This window comes from Apaloderma vittatum, unplaced genomic scaffold (genome assembly GCF_000703405.1).
Source record: "Apaloderma vittatum isolate BGI_N311 unplaced genomic scaffold, ASM70340v1 scaffold7155, whole genome shotgun sequence".
Classification (NCBI taxonomy): Eukaryota; Metazoa; Chordata; class Aves; order Trogoniformes; family Trogonidae; genus Apaloderma; species Apaloderma vittatum.
This window is the reverse complement of record NW_009716417.1, coordinates 10,532-23,290: the sequence shown is the minus strand read 5'-3', so window position 1 is coordinate 23,290 and position 12,759 is coordinate 10,532. Positions and strand designations below refer to the sequence as shown.

Here is a 12,759-nt window from a genome sequence, read left to right as displayed (position 1 = left end):
AATGAATACAGTAACACCGATTCAATGCAGAATTTCCATCACCAGCATTGGATGATGCTACGGAAGTTTTATATTCATTTTTTACCACCAGATCACATGGTTCATTGACATACAATTCCAACGAATGCCAGTCAAGAAATATTATCTTAATGCACGGAGCTTTACTGCCAAGCCACAGAATCTGACTCTGACTAGACATGTGAAACACTGAGGAAATCTAAGAACATCAAAGCAAAGCAACCCTAGACCTTCCAAGAAGTAATGTAGTTTCTCAGCTACTGATGGACAGACAGGAAGGATAAATGTCACGTTTAGGTCCAGAGGCACACGTGCAGGGCAGCACCACTAAGATGATTAAGAGGATGCAGCACTTCTCATACGAGCAAAGCCAAGAGAGACGGCACTGGTTAGTCGAGGCAAGAGAAGGCTTGTGGAGCTTAGCAGAGTACAGGGGAAGGTGAAAAAGAAAAAATGTTTCAAGAAACCCATTAATTATCTGAAAAGAAAAGGATTGTGTGATTTTAAACGATTTGAAGGTGAAGCCTCATCTTCTAAACTGATTTTCAACTGCGTAAATACCCATTTTTCTACATCATGGAGCTTGCACCAAGTGACTGTCTCTCTTCCTCCATTATGCAAAGGTAACAGTTCCGTGCTCTTGCACCAGCTCAAATATGAAATAAATTTCATAAACTAACGAAGGCAACACAAATTCCAAAAAACTTAGAAAACAACTATTCTGTTAATCTACAGCAAGTCAGAATCAATACAAATAATTAATTTTCAATTTGACAAAATTGATACATTTTCATTTTTTTTTCCTCATAGCCTGCAACACCTCACAAGCTATCTCCTGACCCATCTTCCCTAGCAAGCTTTCACTACATTTCCCAGACCCTCTAGAGTGCATTTAATCTCAATATTCTCCACTTACTTAATAAAAGATTCCATAATGCACTTGCAAACCTCCACTCTCACACTTTCCTTCTGGAACATATCCAGAAATGGCAAGAATTTCTCCTGAAAGTACAAACATGCAAACAAGTAAAATCAGGTATTTTACACACAACACACTAAACAACCAGAGCTGTTTTAGTTACAGTTACGTCAGTCTTTTGAAGACAGTAATTAATCTGAAGGGTGGGAGAGTGGAACACACATAAGGGTTTAGGTGGTTAAAATACTGAACTACTCAGTTTCTGTATCACCTGAAGAATGCAGCATGGTTACATTTTTCAGAATTATCTGAGCAATTCGTGAATAAGACTTGACTCTGTACCCACAGGGTCAGTCTTCAATTTTACTCTCCACCTCGTTTCAGTACTTTGACACCTGCTCTCTTTGCTCTTTTTTCTCTACCTCCTGCACAGTCTCTGACCTCTCTAAGTGTCACTTTGTTTTAATGCCAAGCTCAAGCCCTATGACAGAGCACGTTAAGTGTCTCCTGTAACACTGAAGCAGCTGTCAGCAACTACACAAACGCACATACAAATAAATGTTGTTTTATCTTCCATTGATTGTCACTTATGCCACAGTAACAAACAAACTTAGAGAATCTACCAGCCTAAGGGAGAAAAAAAAGTACAGAACACTGGAGTTGATGAATATTTGGAGCTAATGAATATTTAAGTAGGAAGCAGCAGAGAGCTTCCAAAACTTTTCTGCACTTACCTACTTGATTAAAAAGGCCTCTCAGTATGTGAGCTTGCAAACAATCTAAATATCCAAATCAGGTAAATTCTCTTGTAGAAACAGTACAAAATAGTTCTAAAAAAATGTCATAAACAGAGTGTCACTTACCACTGAAAAAAGCAGAGAGAAGTCATAGATGTAAGAAATAACTTTCTGAATAATTGACTGCAGCTAAAAGAGGGAAAAAGAAAAAAAAAAGGAAAAATTATTGTAATACAAGTTAAATTAAGACTATCCACACCAGAGATTATTCATCTCTAGTTTCATAGAAAACTGTGTTGGAAGACACTTCAATTTCTTTCCCCAAAGCAGGGTCAATCACAGCTCTGCTGTTCTAACAGATGTTTTTCCAATGTGCTCTTCAGAACTCATATGAACAGAGGGTGACCTACCTGCCCAGGCTTTATTTGTTCTTTACTTTTTATAGTTAGGCAGATTTTTCCAATTTATAGTCTGCATGTCCTCCAGCTCTCTAGACTAAAAAAAAAACAAAACCAAAACCCAACACAAATAAACAAATAAAAAAACCCCCCAAACGAGTCTGTCAAATCTTTTTTGTAGGCACTTTACCTACCCTCTAAGTAACCTATTCAACTAATCCACACCTCACCTGGCACGCAGTCTCAAGAACTGGGCATAACAATTCACTGAAGTCTTAACAATGCCAAGTACAGATAAATTATTTTATGGTTTACCTCAGTTTAAACTGCCTGCCATGATTGTTAATTTTCTCCTGCAGAACACTACTGTTGATGTAGTTGTTAACTAGTGCCACTTCTAAATGCATAAATCATTCTGGCTCAGCATTCCTCTCAACTGAAAAACTGAAGTGCAGGGACAAATGGAGGAACAAATCACAGCATTACAGTGTTCCAAATGGCTTCCCAAACTATAGCCAGTGTTTTAAAATAATTATTTTGTGGTAAGAGACATCAGTAACATTTAAGAATTAACTTCATGTAAGAAAAAGCACATCAGATTTTTACAAATTCAGCAAAATAAATTCTTTACCTGTGGGTAAGCATCTTCAAATGCTCGATCAGGAGTCATATGTTTAATAACATCAGCCAAAACTGTATTGACCTCTCGCTTCTGTGTAGTGAAAAATAAGGTTAGAAAATACAGCAATGAAATAGCCATATAAATAGAGTCACTGAAAAAAAGTTGTATAATTTATTTCCATTTTCCAAATGGAAAATTATTTTCCATTTGCTTTCTAAGGAACTTTAGCCATAGCTCCAGTAAATCTCTACTTAAACCAGTCCATCTGCCATTAAAATAAAAGGATAACACATATGCAGCGCTGGGGAGTAGTGAAGACTCCTTCAAAGCTGCATCTTTTGTCCCTATCCATCTTTCATGAAAGGAAATACATTTTTTCATTCACTACTGAAGTCTAAGATGCTTATATGGAATATCATAGCCCTTCCACTTCTAATACTCAACTGCTAATATAGCTACCTAGTCTGTATCAGAAAATCCTTCAAAGGAAACAAAGTAATTTTTACATACCGTAAAATGTCTGCATGTGTACTCCACCCACACTTCAGCACAGTTGATATAATCCTAGAAACACATGTCTTATGACTACCAATATTTACAGGTTAGGAAAAATATACTTGCAAAAATTACAAGATTAAAGGAATTGACTCCTGAGTGCAATTCACGCAGACCTAAAGATCAAGCGCTAATGGCAAACCTGCTTATGTACAATTATGCCACATAGAATTAAGTTAAGCTTAAGCAGAGCTTTGAAAAGCAGGGATCATGTAAGAATGCTACCAGGCATCATATTTTTTAGCAACTGTCTGTCCGCAGAAAAGGTAAACCATGTCATGCTAAGTCTAAGTTTCCTAAACAACTTGCTGCAATTTTGCCTTAAGCACAGAATGGACAATAACCCACCTGTGGGTTCTTCAGCTTTGTAATAACCTTCCAGGCTTCATTCAATATCTGCAGGCGATCATTTTCAGGAGGATCAGCCAATGCCAAGTTTAATCCCAAGGACCGAAAGAGGAGATGCTGAAAATTAATGAGAAATTTTAAATTAAAAGAAGATGCATATGTGTCCAACACCGATTTAGCAGGTACACTATGCAGAAGGATTGTTTTTGATCAAATCACCTTTAATTTAAATGATGTGCAAGTTACGTAGGCAATTAAGAGTATACAGAACTCTGTCAGACAACAAACAGGAATTGCTACAAATTACATGCAAAAAGTTACCTTTGGGAATCCAGATTCATCACACTCTTTTATCATGCCAATGAAGTCCATAGATCTTGCAGCAATAAACTCTGCTCTGAATGCTGACATTACTGAATTCAACAGCAAAGCACTACAACAAACATAACACAAACCGATACAGCTCAACATCAACTACAGTTTTGTTGTCCCTTCATTTACATTAATCTAAACTTCTTAGACTAATAACTGCCCAGCATCTATTCTAGTTTTTAAAAAGGGGGCTAAGGAAGAAAATCCTTTCACAAATGAGGCTTGCACTGACGAGAATTATTAGTGCATAAGCAAGACAAGAAAACATTAAGCCATCAGATAAGGAAAAGGTAACTCAGCCTGCAGAGTACTTGTGCCACATAGGTTTTTCTGAAGCCATTACTTCACCCAAAGTTTACCAGAAAGATCAAGTAAATCAGGAGTAGCTGACACATTTAGAAACCTACTCTCTCTTTTTAACTACAGTTCAGAAGTACTCTCTGGCAGGGCAAATCTCTACTGAAGTTCTTCTCACTGAACTAAAATACACATATATATGCATTATAAAAGTCAGGTTTCCAGCAGATGCATTGTTAGGATTAAAATAAATCCCAACGGTCATTACCATATGATAACTGGCAATGGCCTATTTAGACATGATTCAGACCCACATTGGTGTTACTATCAAGCCAAAGTTACCAATGGAGGAGTGAACTCATTGCATTGCTGTAAAACTCAAGTTTGTTGATACTGTTATGCAAACATGAGAGAAAAAAATCTACTGTTACTCAAAAGCCAATTCCTCTGGGCAAACGCAGTCATGAGTTAGCACAGAGACTGCCTCATAAAACAAGGCAGTTTACCTTGAGGGAAGTTCTTTGGAGCCCTCAGAATAGCCCAGCATCCACTGTGCTCCTCACTGAGCATTACCGGTCTCATTGCAGCTTGACTGGAATTTGCATTTTCTCATTAGACAAGTACTTCCAGCTCACTAGGCACACACTTGCAATACAGAAAAGCAGGCTGTCGCTTCCCTTAGATGCTTGCAACGTAGTTCACGGAACATACTGAGATTTATTGAAAGATTTATATACTGATGCCTTTTGCTTTGTAGTATTTTGACAGCCATAAGAAGACATAAAACCACAGAACTCCACTTTAAAAGAATACAACTGTGCTTTATAGATAATCTAAACCGGATTACTCAACTTCCCAATAAAAGGCATGTCCCAAAAACACTTCTTTAATAAAAGCGCACTTCATTATACTCAACATTTTGTCCTTACTTCAAAAACCAAACAAGCACAAAAAGGAGGCACCAGACCATCTGTATAATGAGAAATGCTCAAAGTGACTTTAAAATGTTGCACAAAACAGATCAACACCTATCTAAAATAATCGATATAGCAGAGCATGCGGCTTATTTTTAACCCATATTATACACCCTGACGTAATAGCATCTTCACATCACATCTTTAAAATCACATACGCTCCACACTCCCCAGCTGAGTCACAGAACGCTAATGCTGGCATGCCTTATCTACGGGATTAGCAGGTTTTAGCTCCTCAGCCACTGCAGAACAGAGACTGTGCAAAGCACATCAGAAAAAAACCAGCTGAAAACGTTTACAGAACTCAGTTTCCCTACCCAATAAAATGACCTGAGACTAGCTCATCAGCAGGCCAGACTGCATCCACACAACTCAGAACACACATCCAAACTTTCATATCATTTTCCTGAACTACTCAATGAAGGTGATCAGTCTGCAGACAGTCTTCTAGGAGACACTGGGATATCAATGTTTAAAAACAGCTGCCACTTAAATATAGCCATCTTCCAGAGGCATGGGCTGCTTTGCAACTTCCCTTGCGATATGCACATGTGGGCTGACTGTGGCCGGTGGGGGCTAGGGGTGAGGAGGAGGAAAATGGAGAAAAATGAAGCACAACCAGGAATCAGAGACGTGGCTGATGAACAACACATTACGTGTCCAAAACTTGGGCTTAGGAACCAAAATGCAGCAACCTGTCACTCTACAAGTAATGTACCATATTTCAGAATTCGTTTCTGGAAAATAAATGTCCATAATCAGGATCTAGTAAGCTACTGGGAGAACAAAAGTTCTACTCCACACCCAAAAAGTGTGGAGGGGAAATTTTATTACAGGGACTCATGAATGCTCATTACAGACCCATGTCTTCTACACTGCGCAACACTTACTTGTTCCCCAATTTTTTGCATCTCTCCATCATCTCAGTAAGCAGAACCTGGAAGAATTACTTATTAAAATTAGTAAGTAGAGACTCTGCAAATAAGTTCAGCTTTAATTACTGTAGTGGAGTCTACTAAGTGCTGTATTAATCACCTACCCAATACATTCCAATAATCCTGTCCTATCCTGTAGTTCCAACACAACAGAACAGTGTTCCACCTACTGGAACAGGTACAGTGGCTTTTTAATAAAAACCACCACTTTTTAGAAGTCAAATTTGCAATCCTTAAGCTATGTCACTTCTCAAAGTAACTACTATTTGCCAGGCAGGTCAATAATCTCTGGCAGAAGAGGTGAAGATTACCAGCTCTGCCACAGAATGCAAAGCAGACTGACCGAGCCTAAAATAGCCCGTTGACTGTGTTAACAAATTACAAAGCTACAGTTTATCACATCAGCTTTATATCTGTATCACAGAAGAAACTAATGAATTCAGGAAATAAAGACTAAACTAGCTAAAGGAGAAGAAACAAACAGGAAATATTGCCCATGAATTAGGCAGTCTAACTTGAGCTCTGTGGAAATTAACGTTCTTCCGTATAGAAGAAATAGTCGTACCCAGGCTCTTGACATGCACTTCCACACTCATGTACGTACTGACTGAGGAGGTATTAAAATAGGCAAAACTAACTCTTCACTCCATCTTTCTTTCAGCATCAAGCATCACCACACGTACTTACTTCAGGAGCACGGTAGGCAATACACTGTAAAATCCAGTCTATAGCAGGTGAATACAGAGTCAAGTACAAAGGAATCTCCACACATTGTACCACCAGCTGATTCTGAACTGTATCCCCATGAATCTGGTGAAATAAAAGACAAAAACATGTTGCTGTGAAAAGTTATTTAATAGGACCTATGATAACCTGGACAAAGCCTGTGAATGAATGGGAACTACAACTGACAAAATCACAAATACACACAGATATTCTAAAGCTTTCCTTGCAAGCTGGAGAAAAAATACCAAGCTTATAACATCTCTTACTGAAGTATGGAAACATGCTGAAAAGAGCAGTTTCAACTTATCAGAATATATGTAAAATTTCTGATACTACCTCTGCATACAGGAATACCCCTAAATGTAGAATTAAGAACTTAAAATATTTTAAAAATATTTATTATAAAATATTTTAAAACAATTTTGTTACAGAGTGCATTTATGTGATTTTGTAAATAAAATCCTAATTTGCTTACTTGTTTAAATGTTAGAAGAAAGTCGAAGAAGTTTTTGTTAAGGCTTTCTTTGAGTTGTGGTGCCACTTCCATCCCAACCTGTATTAAACCAGGAAGATTTTATCTATCACCTGCAATTCTCTTTTCATGGTAAGATAAAAATACATTTTCTGGAGGAGTACCCCTAGTCACACATATCAAATGAACAAACAGCATTGAATCACATCCTTTTCACTAGTTATTTCCTGCTACACAGTGCAAGGTTTCTGAAGAAAGAGTTTGTGCGCAGAGTCCACCTTTTGTTGTTCCTGATCCAGCTAAAAGAGCTGCACAGGGAATGGTGAGGCTACGACAAAACCACAGGCAAGAGCGTAGTGCAAGGTTATAATAAACTACGCAGCTCATCTCTCAGAGTAAACCAGACACTAGTGATTACTTGCTAGGGCAGCAATTGCCACGGACACTACACCAAAAGCATACTGGACAGCTTATTCAAACAGGACAGATACAGCGACACTGAACAAACAGCAGCTGATTTCCTGCAAGTACTGCTCATGAGCAGCCCCACCACTTTCCAGTTACAGTCGAGATCTTGGCCACTACTTCAAAAACATACTTCAAAAGTATTTTTCTGCTATTGATGCCTTTTTAAATCATTTTAGGATCTCCTCTTGGGTAAGTTTATCTCGGCTGAGCTGTAAGGGTAACTGCAGGAGTAGCTGAGGAAGAGAACACATCCACGCTGCTCAGTCAGACACAATCCACTGTCTGAACACTTGACCAAGTGGCTCCTTGGCCAAGCAGCTTGTCAGCCACCTGCCTGCCACAGACACTCTAGAAGGAGGAAGATAAACATAAGGAAAGTGCAAATACTAACTATGGAAAGCAGTGCCTAGCAGGCACACAACAGAGTCCAAACTCTCCTTCTCCTTAGGACCCTAACATTTTGCCCTACCTGAAAATGAAAAATTGGCATAAGCAGCACACGAGATTATTTTTACTTTTATAAACACTTAAAGAAAGACTTCCCGTTATTAAAACAAGAGAAATTTTTGTTTGTTTGTTTTAAGGTTGCCGACTACCTCAGACAGGAACAGTCGTTAAAAGAAGTTTTCCTTTAGGGGCAGAGCTAGCTGCAATCAATCTTGACACAGATCTGAAGGGTTAAACAACAGCCTACCCTGCAAAGGTATGCTCTTGCATAGACTGCCACCAGTGGGTCTCCAATTCCTCTAATCATAGACGTTAACCGTGGGAGACATTCCGAAATACCCCTGGTAAGAGTTTTCAAAAAAGAAAACAAGATTTAACAATTGATAAAAGAATTAGATTGCCTACAGATAATTCCAGTGGCTGCCTCATAGACTGACAACTGAGCGTGAGTTATAGAAACACCTACCGAAGAAGCAGCATATTAGCACAAATCTTATTTCAGAAGTAAAATTTTACGTGTATAGTAACACATATCCTGTTTCAAATTGCAGCATTTGCCATCAGGAGTAGTGCAGACAGCCAGGCTGGATGCCTGGCTTCTAAAACACAACACAACTTAAAATCCCCTCCTCTAGTTTGGAGGAACAGCAGAGCTATAAGAAGAGCTGTAATTCAATGAGAAGAAAGCAGCTGCTTAAAAGGGAACTGGCAGAACTCCTTGTATGCTTCATTTTCCCACAGGTCCTTTTTGACAGAGCTGTACTAGCGCCTGGAGATGAGGCCCATCAATTCAAGTAAAAGAACGGCTTTTTAAGGATAATGAAGTTGTCACTAGAGTGGCAATTTGGCTTACAACACTCATTTCAAAATACAACTGAAAAAGGACAATTACATGAGAAGGAACATTTTCAGCTCAGCAGCTGACACTGTTTGGCAACATATGCGGCTTACACCAAAATTTTCAATAGATAATGGTTCGTTGCTCCTGAATTGTTTCTCCGACTCTGTCTCTAGCAATACACACATCAGTATCTTCCTTTCAGTTTTCTATCCCATCTTTTTGCCACATTTCTCAACTCAACAATCTTGCTTCCCCCTCCACCATCTGAAGCCACTCATTTTTAATTTGCAAACTCCTGACGTCACAAATATACACATATTCCAAAACTGCAAGCACAAACGCAATTCAAATCATATCACAGTTCACCTTGAATTTTTCCGTTGTATTCTCACTAAAAACCTCAAAACCTCTCAGCACTGTTTCTTCTCAGATCTATTGAGACCTTATCCATATCCATCATTAATCACAGAACTTGCACATTTAGCTCCTGAAATTAGTTTATAAGCCTGCTCATTCACTTCCTTCCCATATTTAACATTTCCTCTTACGTTTTGGATAGGAACTTATTGCACTTCAGTATTGCTGCTTCCACGTAACTAAAATGAAGGCAAGTTAAGGACAAAACCAAGACACATGCCATTTAAAAACTCAAAAATATATATACCAGATACACATTGAACAAACTATTCCAAGGCCTTCTGTAATTAATCTCACTACACTTTTTTGATTTTTACAATTTATCTACAAGATTTTTATTGTTAAAAGTCTTCAGCATCAACTCTACTGTATCACTGCCACGCTGCTCTTAGCCAATAATTCAGCATTCAGTTTACTACGAAACATGACTCAAAATTCAATTCAAAACATACAGCCTGGAACAATCAAAACAAAGTCAGTATAAACACCAGATTGCTGCACGATTTATTGAAACAAATGTGTTCATTTTTGGAAAAGTCTACAAAAAGCCTGCAGACACACTCTGTGAGTCTCATTTGGCAAGGATACAATCTGGGAATGAGTTCTCTGATTGAAGCAATCTTGAAAAACCAGTTTAAGCAAGTTTCTTTAGCTGTATCGTTAACACTCTCTGGAGAAAAATTATCTGGGGGAAAAAAAAAAATCACAATCCAGAAATAGTTACTCTCTTTCTGGAAACAAGTTACATATTCTACGTTTAAAATTGTATTCTCTTTCAATAAGAAATTAGGAGCACTGTAATAAACTAGGCAATACGTTTGCCTCAGTAAGAGCTGAGTACACAGAGAGCAAGAAGTAACCAGAGCTTCCATTTTGCATTATGTAACATCTCAGTAGCTGAAGTCAAGCACTCAGAGCTAATCTCATATCTGCTAGAAATCTAACCTCGACCTCCCCCCAAAAGCAGAAATTGTAAACAAATAAAATAAAATTACAAAATAGGATATCTGTAACACACATATACCTAAGAAAGAGACTGAAGCACTCAAATTCTTTACTTTAAAAGGTTAATATTTGTTAAATCGCAAGAAGTAGGAAATACGAAGCGCTGAGAGAACACTTGTTTTTGTACACTAAATATCTAATGCTCCTCTCACGAGCTCTAGGACTGCTTGTGTCAGCTGCCAGCAGGAAAAAGCTGGTGCTGCGGGGTACAACAGATGGGTCAGGGGGACAGTGCTGTGGGCAGGTGGGCAGGCAGCCGCATGGCCAACTGCCGCCTCCTTCTCTAGACTGCCTGCAACAGAAGGCAAAAATAGGCTTCTTGGGATCAACCCAGGTCTGAGGCAAGATGCCTGAGTAGGATGGGTCCCTCTTCTCCCGGCTGATAAAGCTACACCAGCAGCTTCTGCTGTGAATGCCTGCTCCTAACTTCCTCGTGAAACAGTTTTAAAATAGCAGTGCTCTCCTGTCCCTGCCCCCAGAAGGTGAGAAGCTCCCGCTCCACAACAAAGTTTCCAGGACTACAGAAGCCACACGCTAGACCCTCTCTGTGCACAAGAAGATGTTCTTTCTTATCTAGGACCACAGAGTTCTCATCCAACTTCGTCTCGCTTGGTTCCTGCGGGATGAGCAGGGAGGTTGGGCCTGAAATCCCCAGGGGCTCACAGTGCCAGGCACAGCAAGCACAGCACAGATTTTCCTTCTCCCTCCCACTCCTCGAGCTGCTTGGGCAGTTCCCCCCAGCAATGCCCCTGGCAGCTGTACAGCTGCAGCCTGAGCTCCGGAGGTGACTGTGCTCAGTAATCGCAACACGCTGCAGGAACTGTCTGCCATCATTAATGTCTGTAAGAGCAGTTTGTCAGATCTGAAACAATCAAATTTTTCTTAAATGTTTTCCATAAGTTTATTTCAAATTAAAATATGTGTAGGTTTCAAGCTTCTGCCTCGAATCCTATAGATTTAAGTGCAAGCTAACAGCACTGTTGCACTGCCAGCTAGAGGCAGAATGGTTCCTATTTCAAAGACATGCACTTCAATACATCCCAAATAGCAAGGAAATGCCTGTATTCCAGGGAATGCTTCTGTGCCTTCCTAAAGAGGTTCTTCCATGCACATTTGTATTGTAAATGTCAAATTAGAATTTTACATTGTGTTGGACTTCAACTGAAAAAATAAAATAGGCCCAAGCTAGAAATATTACATTATCCTAGTAAACTGATCATCACCTCAACGACAGCCCACTGCTTCTTTCAAAACTCTTCCCTAATTAAAGCAAAACTATCAAGTTTCCAGTGTAGCAACAAAAACATCTGCTTACTAAAAACTGAGACTCTCAGCTTTGTCCATTAAATTGTACCATTAATTTTAAACTATTAAAATGTCATACTTTCAGAAAAGAGTGTATGCTAAGAAAAAAAGGAGAAGTCTTCCTTCATCTAAGTAGGCCACTCATGTTCAGTTTGCCCTCTACATACATATCCTTCCCTGTGATTAAGAGTCTCAGGAGACACAGTTTATGTTTAGTAACATCAAAGCTTCAAGCACCTTTTATTATACCTTAGGTATAATCTTCAAAGTTAAAATGTAAACTTGCATAAACACTATCAATGGTGGAAGCTATAAGCAACAAGATTTTACTGTTAAAAACTAGAAATCACTGCGTTCAACTTGGAGCCTTTTTCATAGGAGATATAGCAGCACGGGTCTTGCTTAACCTTTCTCAGGTCCGTTCAGACATGAGTTTTCCCAGAAGCACAGCAGAAACAAACGCAGAGTTACCTGGCAAAGAGACACGACTGTCCACGCACATTGACAGAATTCTTTCATACACCAGTTTCCCTGTTTAAAAAAAAATTTTTTTAAAAAATATCATTCATAATGAACAGTAAACCACAAAATGTTGATGCAAAGGTTCCCCCTCCAACACACACGGACCTTAGCTGGAAAAACGTCCTAGAACACTGACATTCCTCTGCCCTCTAGTGAGGCCGGAATGTTAAGTCTGAATTTAGCACTGCACATTGCAAAACAATGTGTCCGCTCCCTTAAGTGCAGAGGTAGCACAGGGGTCAGGTTTCTCCCAGGCCAGGCCAGTCCAGCTGGTGTCCTGTCCTTGCGGAGTTTGGTTATTACGCTGTCTTCAGCAGCTTTCAGTTAGGAGGAAAGAGCACAAAGAGGAAGCACGACCTGGAAAAACAATCGGATCTGTGT

General features: G+C 39.2%; 1 protein-coding gene across 1 annotated transcript in view; it reads right to left on the bottom strand.

The window, feature by feature from the left end:
• The window catches only part of LOC104274008 (chromosome unknown open reading frame, human C16orf62), a 45,870-nt gene that overhangs the window by 24,812 nt on the left and 8,299 nt on the right, over window positions 1-12,759 (bottom strand). Inside the window, 13 exon segments of the mRNA XM_009869516.1 lie at window positions 935-1,020; window positions 1,801-1,863; window positions 2,704-2,784; window positions 3,205-3,258; window positions 3,598-3,714; window positions 3,919-4,030; window positions 6,131-6,177; window positions 6,863-6,985; window positions 7,377-7,454; window positions 8,536-8,629; window positions 9,678-9,725; window positions 10,135-10,231; window positions 12,328-12,387. Of these exon segments, the coding sequence (XP_009867818.1) occupies window positions 935-1,020; window positions 1,801-1,863; window positions 2,704-2,784; window positions 3,205-3,258; window positions 3,598-3,714; window positions 3,919-4,030; window positions 6,131-6,177; window positions 6,863-6,985; window positions 7,377-7,454; window positions 8,536-8,629; window positions 9,678-9,725; window positions 10,135-10,231; window positions 12,328-12,387 (1,060 nt within the window).